Source organism: Corylus avellana, chromosome ca1, assembly GCF_901000735.1.
Source record: "Corylus avellana chromosome ca1, CavTom2PMs-1.0".
Taxonomy (NCBI): Eukaryota; Viridiplantae; Streptophyta; class Magnoliopsida; order Fagales; family Betulaceae; genus Corylus; species Corylus avellana.
In genome coordinates this window covers 5,827,673-5,843,953 of record NC_081541.1, presented here as the reverse complement: position 1 = coordinate 5,843,953, position 16,281 = coordinate 5,827,673, and the positions used below count along the sequence as shown (strand labels likewise).

General features: G+C 35.7%; 1 protein-coding gene across 3 annotated transcripts; it reads left to right on the top strand.

Annotated features, from left to right (window-relative positions):
* Window positions 1-5,544: 5,544 nt before the first annotated feature.
* LOC132188788 (vacuolar protein sorting-associated protein 9A-like) lies at window positions 5,545-14,408 on the top strand. Of its 3 annotated transcripts, none has more exons than XM_059603328.1 (5): window positions 5,545-5,713; window positions 6,674-6,821; window positions 9,897-10,067; window positions 11,856-12,035; window positions 13,014-14,408. In XM_059603328.1, the coding sequence occupies exons 1-5, from the start codon at window positions 5,622-5,624 to the stop codon at window positions 13,851-13,853; spliced, it is 1,431 nt and encodes a 476-aa protein (XP_059459311.1). In that variant the 5' UTR covers window positions 5,545-5,621; the 3' UTR covers window positions 13,854-14,408. The 3 variants fall into 3 exon arrangements, with proteins under 3 accessions (XP_059459311.1, XP_059459329.1, XP_059459318.1); XM_059603335.1 differs by having other exon boundaries at window positions 5,629-5,713; window positions 6,712-6,821; XM_059603346.1 differs by lacking the exon at window positions 6,674-6,821 and having other exon boundaries at window positions 5,623-5,713.
* The last annotated feature ends 1,873 nt before the right edge of the window (window positions 14,409-16,281 follow it).

The following is a 16,281-nucleotide window of genomic DNA, read 5'->3' as shown; positions in this document are numbered from 1 at the left end:
TCCCTCCCTTCGTCGAGCCTTTCCTTTAATGCATTATTTTTATTTTAGAAACCTTTAATGCGTTATTTTTACTTTATTTTCTAAAAGTAGTTTCTTATACATTATATAATCAAATGATGGTCGAAAGAAAAAATCTCTATTTGAATTAACTTCTTCCTAAACCTATATCAATTTTATTGGAACCAAGAAAGTTATATAGAAAAGAAAAATATTTTCCATTATATTAGTATTTTCCATTTTCCATTTGTTTGTCTTTATTTTATGTGGTTTTGTTCTTCCATTGCCCTTTTTATTCCTTATTTTCTTTTCTAATTTATATATTGCTTTTTATTCAACCTTTTTTTTTTTTTTTAATAGAAGAGGGTCTAAAAAAGATAAGTGGCTATTTAAAATGCTGACAAGTGTCAATTTTAAGTTAGACCGTAAATTTAAAATCAAAAGGCACATTTAAGTGAAACAACGCTTTTCAAAGAAATTATAGTTGTTTATATAAAGTAAATCATATTATGGTGTTTTCAAAGAAATTTTACTACGCTAAAAGTGGTGATTAATCAAATAATTATAATTATATGAAGTAAATGATATGTTTAAATAATTATAAGATAAACATGTAGTTTATATAATTTATTGTAAACATACTTTATATTAGAGTAAATTACACAGTAGCCAAGAGGATAGTTTTTCTTACAAAAAAATGTCAGTGTATGTCATTGGGATGGAGGAGATGATTGCTCTGTTTTAATTACTTATTGGGGTGATAAAAATGTGCATTCCCATTGTCAAAGCGTCACCGTTCCAAAAAATACATGACATTTATGTTATATTTATATAAAGGCTTATAGAAAGGAATGGATGGATAGTCTATGGAATTCCATTTTTCCATGATTATTTCTTTTGTAAGATATTTTTTTCTTTTCAGTAAGGAAATTTGTTTTGAATCAGCTTGGCAGAGAGAGGCCTGTTTTCCATGGGATTTCTCTCTCAGTCACTCTTTTGTCTGCTGTTTGCATAAATGGGGTGTGCTCTTATGAGTTGTCGAAATGGGTTTTCTTTGCTTTTGTGAGTTACGCTGGAGTGCCAAAATTACAAAAATCGGAACCGGAATCCCAGTTTGGTCCGAAAATCCAAAACTTAATTTGTTCAAAAATTGTTCCTATCGAGCTACTGAACCGGGTTTATATTTTATTAAATAATATTTATATATTATTATATTATATATATTAATATATTTTAATTTTTTTACGCTTAGTTTTAGGTCTCCCGTCTCCAGTTCTCACTTCTCCCCTAAGTCCCCTTCATCTTCTTTTCTCACATCATGCCGCAAGCTCCTCTTCTTCTCCATTTTCTCCTCTAGTCCTCTTCTTCATTTCACTTCTCTATTTTTACTTTTTATTGTTTTAATGTTTTCTTTATGTACCTAATTTAAAATGATTTTTAGGGTATTTTAAAAAATTGAATTTTTATTTCTAAAGCCCAAATTGGCAAAAACATTGATTTTTTTAGGATTTTTGGGCTTTTTTAGGTTTATTTTTTTATTATTTGGAACAATCATAACAAAGCCTCTTTAATTTAGACAAAAAGATTAATAGAATTTTTTTTTAAAAAATGAGCTAACTTATGAAAAAAAAAAATGGGGCTTATTTTAGGCCAAATACCTAAAATAAGCCCAAAAACTAATTTTCTTCAAAAACCGGTTACCGGACCGGGTAAAACCGGAACCGGCCGATTTTAACCGGGGTCCCAGTTCTGGTTCCGGTTTCCCAAAACCGAGAACCGGGGTACCCTAGTTCCGGTTTCGGTTTTGGCCAAAAATCGGGAAACCGAACGGGGTTGACACCCCTACATTGGGCAATAGCAAGAGGAACGACATGAAAAGGGTAGCAAGGGTGGCAATTTGAGGAATCTATCGTCAACATGGCATGTAACCCCACGGTCCCCACCCCATTGTTGGTTATAACTGAAAGTGTTATTCCTCATAATTATAATTGGGAGGGAAACGATGGCATTTGGTCACTGGGACTCGTGCGACAAGTTTTCTTTTTATTGGTGAGTGGTGAGGTTTGTGTTTGCAAATTTGTGAGGTCGAAGGGGAAGAGAGAGAGAGAGAGTGGGGTACGCTTTGGGAGCTTCTATTGCTTAGACCCAAGCCACAGGTCTATGACACTACCTCCCCCAAGCGAATGTTTGGTACTTGGTCACCAATTTGTGTTTGCAAATTGGAGTAATAGTTTGTTAAGAGTCTACGTGGAGATGATAGCATGTAGAGTAGGAGTCAAGCACTCTAGTGCTATATTAACGACGTGTGTTCTTTGGTGTCACTCGTCATTTTCAATTTCCTGCTCTTTCCTAACATGTTTGTTTTTCTTAGTTTCTTTGTGTTTGTGGTGTTATTGGCCGTTCGGAACCACATAGCCTCTCGTTGTTATTCTGCTTAGGCGGTGTTCGGGCGTATCCAGAAACTTTCGTTTAACTGTGCTTTTGAGATTTTACTTCACATCGTATCTAAGTACGCAACTCACTGACATGTAGTTTAGTTGTTGTTATTGTTCAATCTCTTCCTTTGCGGCTTGCTACATGAAGCTTACTCTGGAAGATAAGGATGATAATTATATGATCTCAACTAATACTTTATAAGATCTCAAAATGCGATTAGTATAAAATGCGGAATAATATGAAATGAAGGAAATAGAGAAAGACACAAAGATTAAGGTGGTTCAGCATATATCCTACATCCACACACTAAAGCCTCAATAGGCTACATATTTCGTAATTTAACAGGTGCGTTACTCGATCTATAACGTATTCACGAAATAGAGTTATTTTTTCAATTCTAATTTACTAATTTTGTATTGGGATTTGCATGAGATATGTGTCAAGAATTATTTGCCCTTACGTCGTTGCATGTCAGGTTTACGTCGCATGAGATATGTGTCAAAAATTACTCCTCCTTGCGTCGTCACATGTCAGGTTTAAGTCGCATGATTATAACATTATATATAGTTCATTTAATTAAATAGATTAATTAGACCTGCATTCCTCCATTGTTTCCCCAACAGCCCATCAAGGACTTCAAACCACATTAAACTTTTTTTTTTTAAAAAAAATGTAAGAAAATTGGAAAAACTAAAACAAAATGAACCCAACAAAGAGAATGCACCGTTCCACATCAAATCACGGCTCAAATTCCTTACTCGCTACGTTCCAGTACTACTACATTTTCATATATAAGTAGACCATTCACCCTGATCTTTGCAATTTGAATTGATTTAGCCATGGTTTCCACAACTTCTATTATTGCTTTTGCAGGGATTATTAACGACGTGTGTTCTTTGGTGTCACTCTTCATTTTCAATTTCCTGCTCTTTCCTAACATGTTTGTTTTCCTTAATTTCTTTGTGTTTGTGGTGTTATTGGCCGTTTAGAACCACATAGCCTCTCGTTGTTATTCTGCTTAGGCGGGGTTCCAACGTATCCAGAAACTTTCGTTTAACTGTGCTTTTGAGATTTTACTTCACACCGTATCTAAGTATGTAACTCACCGACATGTAGTTTAGTTGTTGTTATGTTCAATCTCTTCTTCTGCGGCTTGCTACATGAAGCTCACTCTGGAAGATAAGGATGATAATTATATGATCTCAACTAATACCTTATAATATCTCAAAATGTGATGAGTATAGAATGCAAGACACAAAGATTAAGGTGGTTCGGCATATAACCTACATCTACACACTAAAGCCTCAGTAGGCTACATATTTCGTAATTTAACAGGTGCGTTACTCGATCTGTTAAGTATTCACGTAACAAAGTTGTTTTTTCAATTTTAATTTACTAATTTTGTATTAAGTTTGTATCGGGGTTTGAATGAGACTTGTGTCAAAAACTACGTTGTTGCATCTCAAGTTTACGTCGCATGAGATATGTGTCAAAAATTATTCGCCCTTGCATCGTCGAATGTCAGGTTTAAGTCACATGAGTATAACATTATATGAATTCATTTAATTAAATATATTAATTAGACCTGCATTCCTAGGCCGACATTCCTCCGGTGTTTCCCCAACAGCCCATCAAGGACTTCAAACTATTGCAAACTTTTCAAAAAAAAAAAAAAAAAAAAAGAAAATTGAAAAAAAAAAGGAAACAAAAAGAACCCCAAGAGAGAGAATGCACCGTCCACATCAAATCACGGCTCCAATTCCTTTCTCGCTACGTTCCAGTACCACTACATTTTCATATATAATTAGACCATTTACTCTATCTTTGCAATTTGAATTGATTTAGCCATGGTTTCTACAGCTTCTATTCTGGCTTTTGCAGAGATTATTAATGATGTATGTTCTTTGGTGTCACTCTTCATTTTCAATTTCCTGCTCTTTCCTAACATGTATGTTTTCCTTAGTTTCTTTGTGTTTGTGGTGTTATTGGCCGTTCGAAACCATGTAGCCTCTCGTTGTATTCTACTCAGGCGGGGTTCAGGCATATTTAGAAACTTGCGTTTAACTGTACTTTTGAGATTTTACTTCATATCGTATTTGAGTACGCAACTCCCCACCATGTAATTTAGTTGTTGTTTTGTTCAATCTCTTCTTTCACGACTCGCTACATGAAGCTCAATCTGGAAGACAAGGATGATAATTATAAGATCTCAACTAATACCTTATAAGATCTCACAATGGGATGAATATAAAATGTGGAATAATATGAAATGAAGGAAATAGAGAAAGACACAAAGATTAAGGTGGTTAAACATATAACCTGCATCCACACACTAAGACCTCAATAGGCTACATATTTCATAATTTAATAGGCGCATTACTCGATCTGTTACCTATTCATGTAACAAAATTATTTTTTCAATTCTAATTTACTAATTCTGTATTAAGTTTGTATCGGGTTTGCATAAGAGATGTGTCAAAAATTACTCGCCCTTACGTCGTCGCATGTCAGGTTTATGTCGCATGAGATATGTGTCAAAAATTGCTCGCCCTTGCGTCGTCGCATATCAGATTATCAGGTTTAAGTCACATGAGTATAACATTATATAAATTCATTTAATTAAATAGATTAATTAGACCTGCATTCCTAGGCCAACATTCCTCCAGTGTTTTCCCTTTTTATTTTTCAATTTTTTTTTAATGAATTTTTTATTATTTTAATTTTGATTCAAAAACTTAAAAATTTTAAATATTAAAAAATTATAAAGGCCTGCCACCTAGGATTAAAATGACCAAAACATGACCATTTTATTGCAACCAAGCATATCTCTTTTGAATCAGCAATAATAAACAGTCACATCAAGGAAAAAAAAAACCAAGAAAAAAATGTAAAAGAAAAAACCAAAGATAAGTAGTTTGGGGTTGGGCCTTAGCAATTATAGGCAGCCACCCGGCCATTTCAAGGCAGGCCTTGGGCTGGGCCCTAGCAATTCTTTCAAAGCAAAGGCAGCCACCCGGCCATTTCAAGGCAGGCCTTGGGCTGGGCCCTAGCAATTCTTTCAAAAACAAAACACCGAAAACGGATAATAAAAAACATCGTTTTAGCATTCAAAGCTACTCCAGTACTGCGGGGTCTCTTCATTCTACTGGGAAGCTCAGAATTTTGATACGATCGGACGGTGGTGGGTGATGGAGAACGCTGACGTGTTCCTGGGTTTGCACGACTTTCTGGAGCGCATGCGACAACCCTCCGCTGCTGATCTCGTCAAATCCATCAAAAGGTACTGCATTTATCATATGATTGATACAGTTTCCAAATTGAATCCTTCAATTTTCCTAATTCCCCTATATCTTGACTGCTAAGTTCTTGCAATTATCGTGTTTTTTTCCAAAAAAGAACAACAGATATTTCTATTTACTTATCGCAATTCTGCCAAATAATTTAGGAAATGTTTGGGAACTACTTTTTCTTGCTTGTAGTAGTGCAAAGTTAGATAATTTTGATTTCATAAATTGAAGGAAAATGCTTGCCTACTGTAACTTTTACTACAACCTCTTACAACTTTGATGTCAATCCACAATGAGTATCACGCAGGGTAGATTGTCATGTCAATTTGTAAACCTAGCAAGTTCAATGTGAATTACCTAGTGGCAGTCCCCATTTTAAAAGCTGTATCCCTGCAGCAGTCCATAGTCAAAGGAAAATAAGGGTAATGCTACTCTTTATACTTATGTCACAACGGTTGACTTATCGTGTTTTAAGTGACTTTTCTTTTCTTTTTTATTTTAAGTGGGTGACATCACTTAAAACATGGTACGTTTGCTCATGTAAAATGAGTGTGAAGAGTAGCATTACTCGACAAATAATTTTCAATTCTAAGAGCATCTTTAGCAAATTAGGTAAAATGTCCATATTAGCTAAATTCAGCTAATATTGCCCCCTTTTCACCTCCAGCATAGGCTAGCTAAAATACATTTGGTGCTACAGTGAATGGCAAAAGAACACTAGATCATTTCTTTAATAATTTCTCTCTTCCTTCTCTCTTCTCTCATGACTAGCTATTTTACTTAACCTTGTTGGAGATGCTATAAGGTGTTGTGACTCATCAGACAGAGCAGATAGGAGCTCATAACTGAAAATCATGATACCCTTTCTGTAGAAGAGTTGCCATAATAATAATTTTTCTCTTTACAAAACAATCATGTGCAAGGTTTTGAATGTGATGTCTTCCATATGGCAGTTTTATTGTCTTGTTTTCAAACAATGCTCCCGATCCAGAGAAGGACAGTGCAGCGGTACAGGAGTTCCTTGCCAAAATGGAATCAGCTTTCAGGGCTCATCCACTTTGGGTTGGTTGCTCAGCTGAGGAGCTGGAGAGTGCTGGTGAAGTGAGTTACTCAGACATTTACCTTGTATTTGCATCTATTTATAGGATGGTTGTGTTATCATGAGGGGTGGTTGTTCTCGAAGTGCCGTGGTTTGAAAAATGGCCCCGCTGTGCATCACGTGGTGCTTATGGACTAAACGAAATGGGAGATTCTTTGAGGATTCCGAAAGGAATTGGAGGATCTTTTGCACTTCTTTTTTACTACTCTTTTCAGTTGGACGGTTGCTTGGCTTGCTCCTTTAGTGATTAGTTTCTCTGATTTTCTTTTTCTCTTTTCTAGTTCTACTTAGGCGTCCTCTTGTCTACTTCCTATGTACTAGGGTTGCGCCCCTCTGCGCGTTTTCTATACTACATTACTTATTAAAAAAAAAAAAAAATCGTTGTGTTATTATGATGTTCTATTATGTATATCTCTTTTCTTTGTGCGACTTTATTATAGAATTGCATTATTCATAGGTCAATGAAAAGGTATACAAAATATAACAATGTACTATATCATGGAATATTAGGTCCTAGAATCTTAATAAAAGGACCAGAGAACAATTCTTATTGTTGGGTGGTCTTGGGCCTCTCTCAACCCCAAAAGCTAGCTTAAAAGGTGAGGCTTTCCCTCACACTTATAAAGTGACCACCAGCCCATTCCACAACTGATGTGGGATAACCTCAACAATCTACCCCTCACACATCGGACCTTGGGTCGAAGCAGCGACAACCCGTTTCTCCTGTGGACTGTTGGGCCGAGACTTGTTGATAAATCTGGGCTCTGATACCAGTGTTGGGTGGTCTTGGGCCTCTTTCAACCCCAAAAGCTAGTTCAAGAGGTGAGGCTTTTCCTCACACTTAAAAAGTAACCACCAACCTCTTCCACAACCGATGTGGGATAACCCCAACACTTATTTTGGTCCTCTCGGCCCCGGGGATTCCACCGAGAAGTTCTTGTAGTTGTTCTGGTGATATCATGACAGAAGATTGACTATTGAGACCTTCAACTTTTGTTTTCTGTCAGTGTGTCAATTTGAAGGGATATGAATGAAACTAACATGTAGATACTTATTAAAAAAGAAAGGAGAGAGAAGAGAAAAGGCATTAATGTAAGTTTATGAAAGTCTTAAAATAAATGAGTTCTAAAAGCTCTCAAACTAAAAAGCAATTTCCCTAACATTCACTGCTGATTTAGCTTCCTAATTCCCCGTAGGTTCTTTTCCTTTCTTAGGGACAACAGTGTAGGGGAAAACAGAATTTTTCATTGACTGCCACCCTCTTGATTCTACACCATTGGACGTAAGCAATCCACCTGATGGCATAGGGGCACAACCCATAATATTTCAGGCATCGGCTACAAGTGTTGCTTTGAAATATATTTCTGTATAAATGATGAAGAAAGAAAGGCTGAAGGGAAGGGGAAATAGGAGTTGAGTGAATGAGAGAACGAAGGCATTACAACTCTGGACATAATTTCTGACTTAAGTTACTTATCAAAAAATAACTTCTGACTTCTGTTGTTCTTTGTGGTATGACTCCAATGATCTTCTGAAAGCGACTTATTTAATGAGTCTAATAGAACTCTTGAAATCAATCAGTGTACAATGGAGATATGCAGAATCATAAAAATATGGATACTAAACCTCTGTCAAAAGCACCGAGCTAAAGCTGCATTACCAGGCACCTAGGTGTTGGGTCAGGGTCAGGGTCGGGTTCAAATCTAACTATCAAAAGAAGAAAATAAATTGCATTATCTGAAAGCTCAGCATGAAAATCCAATATGGAGAAATAAATTGCATTTTCTGAAAGTTTATCTTCAGTTTTGACCCATTGAAAATCCTATGTTTCTTTTCTCCATGGGAATTTGCCATATTTGCAAAGGGTATCTTAATATGAACCTTGGTATCAAAGTATGAACCTTGATATCTTAATATCTTTTTACTCTATGGTGCCACCAATTAGTAAGTAGCATAGGAAGTGGGTGTGGCCCAGTGAACCTAATATATACCCTAGGAATCTTTCTTTGATGACTAGAGAGGATTCTTAAATCCATAACTAGTTCAGAACTGACCTCAGTTCTTTTCTCTTATCTACCATCTTTGTTTTTTGTTTTCTCTCTCTTTAGCTTATCAAAAAAGGATACTACACAAGCTTATCTTTGGTACTTGGAGAACAGTGTCTTTGAGATGGATTATGATATCAACGAAAATGAACTGAAATGATGTTATTTTGTTCGAATATTGAAAAAAAAATTAAAAAAATAGCCCCAGCAATGCCCAGCTATTGTGGCTCGGTAACCTAGCCACTGCAGCTAGGGGTGGCTGGGTTACCTAGCCACTGCAGTTGGGTCATGCCCAGCTATGGTGGTGGGGTAGATCACCTGGGCTTTGGAGCGCGTTCAAGCACTTGTCATGGGTTGGAGGTCCGCTCATGCATGGTTTTGGTGGGCACTTGAGCTTGGCTTTAAGGAGTGCTTAGAGGAGACAGTTGTTGAAAGTGAGATAACAGGAGTGGATGAGGATTTATGAAGTATTGTGGTGATTGTTGAAGTATTAATCATGAGTGTTTATTCTCTTCAGCGGCAACCGTATAGGCTATATAGGTTAGGCAATGGTTGGTCTTATTGGCTCTGGTTTGCGAAGAGAGAAAGTGGCTATAGTGTTCTTTAAATGGTCGAAAAATTTATCAGACAACCAAACACTGTTGGAGGAGATTTCTCATACACTTCTCTGAGAAGAGTGTCTGAAAACTAAAAAGTGTTCTTAAAAAACTTTTCCAGACATACCCTATAATGCTTTAGACCTATTATTGGCCAAATGGTTAATATTTTCCTTTTGTTGGTACACAAATATTTATGAGATCATGCATGCACTATTCACTTTTATTTTATATCTTTAAAAGTAGCAAAAAGCTGGGTACTTCATACTTCTTGCCTTGTATAGGATTTGTTTGGATGATTTTTCTTTTTAATTTTGGTAATTTTATTGTTTTCATTTCCTTTTTGGGTGTTTTTCTCTTTGTAATATGTGCTGTTTTTGGATCATACTTCTGTATATACTGATTTCTTTTATCTTGTGCTTTCTTTCAAATACAGGGACTGGAGAAGTATGTCATGACAAAGTTATTTACTCGTGTATTTGCTTCACATTCAGATGACGTAAAACTTGATGACCAACTTTATGAGAAGATGTCTTTGATTCAACAATTCATTCAACCAGAAAATTTGGATATCAAACCAACCTTTCAAAATGAAACATCATGGCTAGTAAGTAGAGGTTCTACGTGATATATTCTCACTCTCTCTCTCGATTTTGTCCATGATGGTATGTCCTGGATTCCTCCTCCCCTCCTACTAGAGGTGATCATTTTCTTTTCTCAAATAAAAGTCTAGTTCAGTGTTAGTTCTATATCTAACTAGGAATTTGAAAATTGGTTTTGGGTAATTATTTTTAAAATGAGTAGATGAATCAATCATGCTTCCTAAGAGCATAATGGTTTCCATCTTTGGCCATTGACTGTGACTGCTTTATTGGTTGTACTAAAATTGTATATGCATGCAGCTGATAACCATATAGTTGCATTTCAGTTGAGGCACTAAAGCTCCTTTTCTCCCTCAATCTGTCACATTTCTTTGGATTTTTTGACTGCCTACAATTTTCGTACTTCACTGTCTCAATCCTGAGCTTGATTGACCTAGATTAGATTTTTTTCTTCTGTTTCTTTTTTGTTTTTTTCTTGGGGAGGAAGAGAGGTGCTATTGTGACCAAGAAGCTTCGAGCAGGGGATTCCAGAGCACGCTTAAAAAGCTCCTGCTTTTGTTAGTGCCCTTCCTTCAGCTGGCTCTGCTCAACTATTCATCTGTCCCTTCAAATGGATATTTAGGGAAAGTTCTATTGAAGGGCTTTCATTCCATTGCCCACTATAGATATTTAGAAAAAAAAAGACTGTTATCATGGATTCAGAATTTTTTAGTTAAAAACTCAATCCAGGGCTCTACATTTCCAGTCTTCTGAAACCCAAGGTGTTGTAGAGCTTGGTTAGCTAAAGTAAGGAGTTTTTCTTTAGCAAGAAAAAACAAATAAAGCAACAGGAAAAGTTTGGAGCTTGCTCCCGTAAAAAATAGTGCTTGTGAAGTGTGATTCATGTGATAAAATTATTTTGTACGTTCTTATTGCACTAAGAGCCTGTTTGGGATTGTGTTTGACGGGCCTAAAAGTAATTTTCACACTCAAAAAGTCCGTTTGAAGAAAAAGTACTCGTTTGGTAAAAAATTAAAAGCGCTTTTAATGGTCCAAAAAGCCTAAAAATGGCCAAAACGTACTTTTAGTAAAAGCTTAAAAATGAAGCTTTTGCCCAAAAGCTCTTTTTAATTTAAAAGTTCTATTTTTCAAACGCAATCTCAAATATGCTCTAAATAGCAATAGGAATGTGAATTTGCGGGTACCAAAGCGAGACAATGATTCCATTGCTAACTTGCTATTATTGGTGTTTTCTATCAACATTTGGAATCATGTTGACTCCACAATTGGCATGCCGAGTCTCATGTATTGCCAATTCAACAGAATTACTGGCTTCATATTGATCCTTTCATTTTTGACTCTTTGATGAAACCTTGCTCCGAATATATATCTTGACTCTCATGTTGGCTGAATCTTAGCAACAAGGCATGTTGATCAGGTCATGAATAGGAATCTGTTGAATCCATTACCTGGGGTAGTCAATCCTTCATTGCAGATAAAGTATATTTTCTTCATAGAGGTGAAAGTTAGGTATTTTACTTTATCCAAGAATTACACATACAAGGTCATTTCACTGGTCAAGAACAAATTTGAAATCGTGAGACAAAGAACTTTTAAACAATGTTACAAGATGGTTTTCACAAAAGTGCATGATGGAACACACTTTGAAATGTGGGATACCTTGGAAGAACACCAATATTGTTTCTATTCCTGTTCACTTCCACGTACACTTGAGGAGTGTTGTGAAACTGGTTTTATTTATGGGATATTTTTCATTTGAAGTCTTACCTGCATCTCTAATCTTGTATTGGCAGCTTGCACAAAAAGAACTGCAGAAGATCAATATGTACAAGGCACCAAGAGACAAGCTTGTCTGTATCCTCAATTGTTGCAAGGTTATCAGTAACTTACTGCATAATGCTTCTATTGCTTCAAATGAGAATCCCCCTGGAGCTGATGAATTTCTTCCTGTCCTGATTTATGTTACTCTAAAGGTGAGATTATATATACCATTATGACTTGGTTTATTCCTGAAATCTTAAGCGTTATTAAAAAAAAAAAGAGAGAGAGAGAAAAGAAAATCTTAAGAGTTGGTTTCAATATCTGTAATTGTGTTCATGGCTAAATTTTTTTCAATAAGTACTTAAAAAAATTTCTATGCTCTGTCAATCATTAAAAAAAGAAAAAAAAATCTTTGTCTACTGTTGCTTACTGACTATGAAGTACAGAGACTCCTGACATGGGAAATGGTAAAATCTTGAAAGTAGGACTTGAACATGGGGATAAGAAATTAAATATATATGATATCTATATATAGATATATATGTGTTGGTGCATGCATGTGTGTGTGTGTGTCCTTGAAAGTTTTCTATGCTTTCTAAAGCCACAATTAAGAAATTAAACCGTATTTTAAAAAAATGGATAAAAAGTTAGCCAATCCATGTTGTGATATTCAGTGGTATTGGTACTATTATTGCTAATTTGTCAATTTTATATATATATATATATATATATATTTTAATTCTTGTTGTTGATGTTTACTTTCTCCATGTATGAATTTTACTACTCATTAAACCAGCAAAATATATAGATTTGTAACTTGTACCTTTTCTTGCAGATTTTTTTGGTAATAGGATTCTTTATATCTGCCATGCATTTAAAAATTAAAACTAAAGAGAGATAAAAGTTGTAGAAAGTAATTCTAGCATGTGGGTTAAATCACATTAGAATGCATGTATTTGTGTCTCAGGATATCATGAAATGGTTGCATCTCTTCCACCTATCTTTTTCAGGGGAGAGGAGGTGGAAGGGAGGGAGTGCTAATTATTGTAATGACACAAGGCCTGATTTAGTATCGATAATGCTTTGCTAACTAATGGCTTCCATTCTTCGTATGATTTGTTTTGGTTAATGTCTCTTGAAATGTGACATTTACATTGTTATATCTAGATTACATGAATGATATCGTGCAGGCAAACCCTCCACAACTGCACTCAAATCTGTTGTATATTCAAAGGTACAGGAATCAGTCTCGATTAGTTGCAGAATCAGCGTATTTTTTTACAAACATGCTCTCAGCCGAGTCTTTCATCTCTAACATTGATGCAAAGGCTCTTTCAATGGATGAAACTGAGTTTGAAAAGAACATAGAATCTGCTCAAGCACTTCTTTCTGGGCTTTCAACTGATTTTGATGGTCAGTCTGATCAAAGTGACAGAAATGCAGCCGAATCTGTGGAACCTAAACATCAGTCTTTGCATGTTAAGGATAGGGACTCCATATTACGGCCAAAATCGTCTGAAACAAAATCCACAAGTAAGGAGGCCCCATATGCAAAAGATCAGTTATCAATGCCAAAAATTCCATCCCTCTCAGATTTGGAGAACAAAGGGGCAATTATGCTTCTGAAGGAGGATATGGTGAGCCAAGTCTTTCGGGATTATCCATACTTGTTTGCCCATGTCGGTGACCTAACAGTTAATGACGTAGAAGACCTGCTAAATAATTACAAACAACTGGTTCTTAGGTATGTTTGTCTTTCCAAAGGGTTGGGTGGTGCTCCCCTTTCTTTGTCCAATTCAGAAAGTCAGAAACAGCACCAAGTTGAAAATATAGAAGAACCTGGAGATAGCAGTACTGTGGAACCAAATGAGGAGTCAAAAAAGCATACTAGGACAGATGATGGTTCAAATAAAGTTTCACTATTAGAAGAGGAAAATCTTGGATCGAAGTTGCCGCAGGATGAAGCAGTTGTAGCTCAAGGTGAAGCAGTTGTAGCTCAAGGTGGGGGAAATGATGAGACTTCTCAATGATGTTTCTCTATAAATGTTTCTCCTAAAAGTGTTCTGAAATTTCAAAAAGATGGCCAGTCATCAGGCTATCTCCTTCCCCCCATAGTGTGGTGAAAGTGAGACAGACTGCGGTGCTTTCTGGTTGGAAGCAGTGTGGAAAATCCGAAAAGGGAAATCTAGCATATAGGTTGAAAGTGTCGTAGCATTCCATGAAAGATGCATACATCATAGAAAAGCCTCAATCCTAGCATGCAATGACGTGTACTTGTAGCTACATATTTGAAGCCCTTGATATTGAAAAAAAAGAAAAAAGAAAAAAGAAAAAAATACAGGAACAACATGGAACATATCTTTTGTATTATTGACCAAGGTGCCAACTGATTTTCTTCTACCAGGAGGCAGGTTTCCCTTTGTCCGATTTTTTCTGGCTTTCTTCTTTTTGGGTGGTCCCTTGAAGGCCTCCGTACAAGGATGGCTATGGTGATGTAAGATATTAGGACAGTGCAGTTTGGCCGGTGGCCCTATATCATGCAAACCCATCATGTGGCATATGAAAAAAGGGGGCATTTTTGTCCATTGAATTGACATATGTCTAACTCAGTCTATTAAATTGATATATGTTGTTTGAAAAAAAAGAATAAATACATTAAAAACATATGTCAATTTAATGGAGTGGATCGAAGAAATTTCCGACCTATTGCCATTACAACTCCATTTCAAACTTTCTATAATCACGAGAATCACTACCGTCAAAACAACCTATGCCAGAAATTTACACCATCAATTCATTGTCACCGCTCGATATAATTTTTATAATACTCTTGTCTCTTTATTTATTTTTTCAATATATTCATTTAAATAATCAAAATCTTCCTCCGAACAGAAATCTAATGGGATTACGTTAATTTGACTTTTGCAGCCCAAGCAGGCACAACAATAAGATTAGGTTGGAAACATGCCCGCTAAAAGCATGAATTAGCGGAGGAACCCCATGATAAGGATAGTCTAGGACTCATTACCTGCTTAAAGCTGCCTTTTGAAAAAAAGTTTTGGTTCTTGTCTATATATATATATATATATGATAGAGATGTTAAGAGTCAAATAATTTTTTTTTTTTTTTTTTTTGAGTAATGCTATTTTATTATATTGTTATAAGACTGTTATATACTTATATAACTGGAATGGTTGTGAATATGAGCACTTAAAAAAAGTCAGAAGCTAATCTTTACTATTACCACATCATTTCAGTTGTATAACAGTCTACTAAATTTTTTGAATTAGACCTAAAATAAATAAATTATAACTTTCTGAATTACATGTTGGTCATTTGACTTTTATCAAACCATGTGTAGATAAGAGGTGAGTATCGGTGTGGTTGGTGTGAGTATGGGCATTTTCGCTTACTGATTTGTGAAAGTCAGTTAATTAACCGACTTTATGCTGACAAAGAATAGTTTTGGCCTTTTCGATTAATCAGTTAGTCGGTTACAAGATTTTATGTTAAGATTTATTAATTTTCTTGTAACTACATAATCAATAAAGCATATGTTTTATAAATGAAAAGGAAAAAATAAATTTCTAGAATACAGACAAAAAGGACAACCACAATAAAAATAAAAAATAAATAAATAAAATTCAAAATTCGTTAACCGATAAAAAAACCGAACAAGTTGCTTCTGATTCCTTGGCGCAAGGAATGATGCACTTGGGATAGTGTTTCTTTGTTGGAGAAGTATTCAACCCCATTAGAGAGGTTTGTGAATTTCCAAGCAACAAATATCTCACATTCCATTTCTATATTGAGACCAGGGTCAAAAGCTTTTCCTGCAACACGAAGAACTAAGGTGCTACCTATTTCATCGCTTAGTGTTCTCTTTGGTGACGACCATAGGGGGAAGGTATAGTTTAGACCTTCGATGCAACTGACGGCTGGGATTTGTAATATGAAAATTTTATATTTTTGAGTAATGAGAAGGGATCCGGATCCCATTGCCTTGTTTGTCTCCTTCCGTTTAAATTATTCGCATAGGCTTCATTCTTCATTCTTTTAATAATGATTTGACACTTTTTCACTGTTCTTTCCAAACAAAATACAGGTGATATGAATGTTCTAGTGAATGTTAAGACAAGGACAACCTGCAAACACACCAAAACTTTTGATTCAGATCATATATATATATGCAATTCGTTAGCTCTTGCACGGGGCTGCAATATCATTCATTTCAAATAACACTTCAGGTCAGGACAGCAAAGTAAAAACAAATACTAAGAAGCAAAAGAAGTGGTGACCGTTACGACTAGTGGTTGCCAAGGAAATAGTTCGGCCACTCAAAATGTTCAATCGAGAGAGGCTGAATCACTCCAATAGACACGAAAAAGCTCTTTCATTTCAAATGAACGGTTCAGAAAAAGGGGATTACAGGCCATGCAATATCTCTAAAACTTGCGC